The sequence below is a fragment of the Octopus sinensis genome, unplaced genomic scaffold, assembly GCF_006345805.1.
Source record: "Octopus sinensis unplaced genomic scaffold, ASM634580v1 Contig10690, whole genome shotgun sequence".
NCBI lineage: Eukaryota > Metazoa > Mollusca > Cephalopoda > Octopoda > Octopodidae > Octopus > Octopus sinensis.
The window spans coordinates 17,501-20,702 of record NW_021832188.1 but is presented as its reverse complement, the minus strand read 5'-3'; the positions used below and the strand labels follow the sequence as shown (position 1 = coordinate 20,702).

At 37.8% G+C, this 3,202-nt stretch overlaps 1 protein-coding gene across 1 annotated transcript in view; it reads right to left on the bottom strand.

Annotated features, from left to right (window-relative positions):
* Positions 1 to 741: 741 nt before the first annotated feature.
* The window catches only part of LOC118761211, a 17,534-nt gene continuing 15,073 nt past the window's right edge, over positions 742 to 3,202 (bottom strand). Inside the window, exon 6 of the mRNA XM_036498948.1 lies at positions 742 to 1,067. Within this exon, the coding sequence (XP_036354841.1) occupies positions 1,015 to 1,067 (53 nt within the window). The 3' untranslated portion in view covers positions 742 to 1,014. The remainder of the gene's footprint in view (positions 1,068 to 3,202) is intronic.

Below are 3,202 nucleotides of genomic sequence, written 5' to 3'. Positions count from 1 at the left end.
ACAATCACAAACTCGCAGTAAAGTGATAAGAGTGTAGTCTATAAATCCTTATTTGTTGACTAATTGCACACGTTTTCCTATTTAATTTTGGTTTATATAAGGTTGTCCCAAAAGTTCGTAGAAAGTCTTGGAAAATAATGGTCTTTATTTTGAGGAATAATTTTTGTTGTTTTTGTTAGTACTTGGCGAGTAAAAATTCAATTTTCGCAAGTGTTTACGAACTTTTGGGACAACCTAATATTATAAGGCACAAAAAAATGACTCTCCCTAGACACAACAGAATATGCTTCAACACACGAACTCATATAAAGAATCTTGCAAACCAAATCCAAAAACGAAATACCAAATATATTTTCAGAAAGAAAAAAATGCATTTTTCAAGGAAGGAGCGAAACTGCTCGTTTTCTGCTTGGAATTTACAGATTTACATACAGATATGAAGCAAGTAAGAACATATATGCAAGGCTTTCTTTTTTTTTGGTTTCGTCTAAGTTTAAAATGCGACATTGTTTCAAACCATAAATATAAGGTTGGTCCCAAAAGTTCGTAGAAAGTCTTGGAAAATAATGGTCTTTATTTTGAGGAATAATTTTTGTTGTTTTTGTTAGTACTTGGCGAGTAAAAATTCAATTTTCGCAAGTGTTTACGAACTTTTGGGACAACCATTTTCTAAATCTAGATATTTTATTTGAAATTTTATCCTTAGCTGCAATATTTTACCAGATGTAATAACTTGTCCTGAACTTTTCCAAGTGTAATAACTTGTCCTGTAATTTTCCAGGTTTATAATGATAAAAATATCATTTCTCTTGCTCGCAAATTTTCCTTGTAACACATATATGCTTGAATGTACGACAAATAGAACAAAAATGAAAAATAAGCGAGGAAGAGAATAATAGCATAGGACCAATGGATATTGTGAGGTTTTCATTGACTTATAATATTTGATAAATAATCAGAGGTTGTGGTCAACTTGTAGAGATGGACTTCGGTAATTGGAGATCTTTCGATTGGTTAATTAGGTTTTAAGCGGATAAAGACGGCAATGGAATCACCTTTTCCCTGTGCTGAAAATAACACGAATAAGAACAACAATAAGAACAACAGGAAAATAGGTAATGGCAAATAGCATTATTAATAGTCTTGTGTGCGGCGCAGGCGAAGCTGTGTGGTGAGAGGCTTGCTTCCCAATCAGATGGTTACGGTTTCAGTCCCACTGCATGATATCTCGGTAAAAAGTCTACTATTAAAGTCACGGACTGATCAATCACTTGGGTGTGGATTTAGTAGGCGGAAACTGAAAGAAGCCTGTAGAGAATTTACTCACGTGCAGCATCTTTTCAGAGCTTTGTCGCTAATTCAGTTCTTAACCAAATCGAAAACTGTTAACCTTTTTGAAGAGGACTGGTCCCTGTAAGTAACGCCTCTGCCCAAGCTTAGATCTAAATAACTTTTTTTTATTTTGAAAGAAAAATATATTTATCTAAGCTTAAATGACTGATGAAAGCATGAGGAATTTCATAGTTTCGGTCCATGTAACAAACATTTGTATTAAAAAGTTGTGAGATAAAATATCATATATATATATATGTATGTCTGTGTGTGTGTATATATATATATATATATATATATATATATGTGTGTGTGTGTGTGTGTGTGTGTGTGTGTGTGTGTGTGTGTATAGTAGTAGTAGTAGTAGTTTCTAGCACTGGCATAAGGCAAAAGTTGGTGTGCTTACACTTCCGTGAATTAGCGGTTCGTCCGAAGAAACCGATAGAATAAGAACTAGGCTTTAAAAAAATGGGTCGATTTTTTCAACTAGAAACCCTTCAAGGAAGTACCCCAGCATGGCCGCAGTCAAATAACTGAAACAAGTAAAAGATTAAAGGTAAGTACTCTCTCTCTCTTTTACTCTTTTACTTGTTTCAGTCATTTTGATTGCGGCCATGCTGGAGCACCGCCTTTAGTCGAGCAAATCGACCCCGGGACTTATTCTTTGTAAGCCCAGTACTTATTCTATCAGTCTCTTTTGCCGAACCGCTAAGTGACGGGGACGTAAACACACCAGCATCGGGGGTCAAACATAGACACACAACCCCCCCCATATATATATATATATATATATATATATATACACACACACACATATATACGACAGGCTTCTTTCAGTTTCCGTCTACCAAAATCCACTCACAAGGCATTGGTCGGCCCGGAGCTATAGCATAAGACACTTGCCCAAGATGCCACACAGTGGGACTGAACCCGGAACCATGTGGTTGGTTAGCAAGCTACTTACCACACAGCCACTCCTGCGCCTAAGTAGTGTATTTTTTAATAATATTTCTATCTTCACATTATTTCATCTCCAATCCTTTTCTTGTCTATAATTCCTGGAGGTAGACATAGACAGGACGCAATTAAGAAACCTTATTTCTATATTTAAACTAATGTATAGGCGCAGGAGTGGCTGTGTGGTGAGTAGCTTGCTTACCAACCAAATAGTTCCGAGTTCAGTCCCACTGCGTGGCATCTTGGGCAAGTGTCTTCTGCCATAGCCTCGGACCAACCAATGCCTTGTGAGTGAATTTGGTAGACGGAAACTGAAAGAAGCCTGTCGTATATATGTATGTATGTATATATATGTATGTGTGTGTACATGTTTGTGTGTCTGTGTTTGTCCCCCCACCATCGCTTGACAACCGATGCAGGTGTGTTTACGTCCCCGTCACTTAGTGGTTCGGCAAAAAGAGACCGATAGAAAAAAAGAGCCTCGGGCCGACCAAAGCCTTGTGAGTGGATTTGGTTGACGGAAACTGAAAAGAAGCCCGTCGTATATATGTATATATATATATATATATATATATATATGCATGTGTGTGTTTGTGTGTCTGGTATTGTCCCCCCACCATCGCTTGACAACCGATGCAGGTGTGTTTACGTCCCCGTCACTTAGCGGTTCGGCAAAAAGAGACCGATAGAATAAGTACTGGGCTTACAAAAGAATAAGTCCCGGGGTCGATTTGCTCGACTAAAGGTGGTGCTCCAGCATGGCCGCAGTCAAATGACTGAAACAAGAAAAAGAGTAAAAGAGTAAAAGAGTATAAATCCTATATTTATATTGGTTTCAAATTTTTGTCACATGGCCAGCAACTTCGGGGGGAAGGGGAAGTCGATTACATCGATCACCATGGTGGTCAGCTTT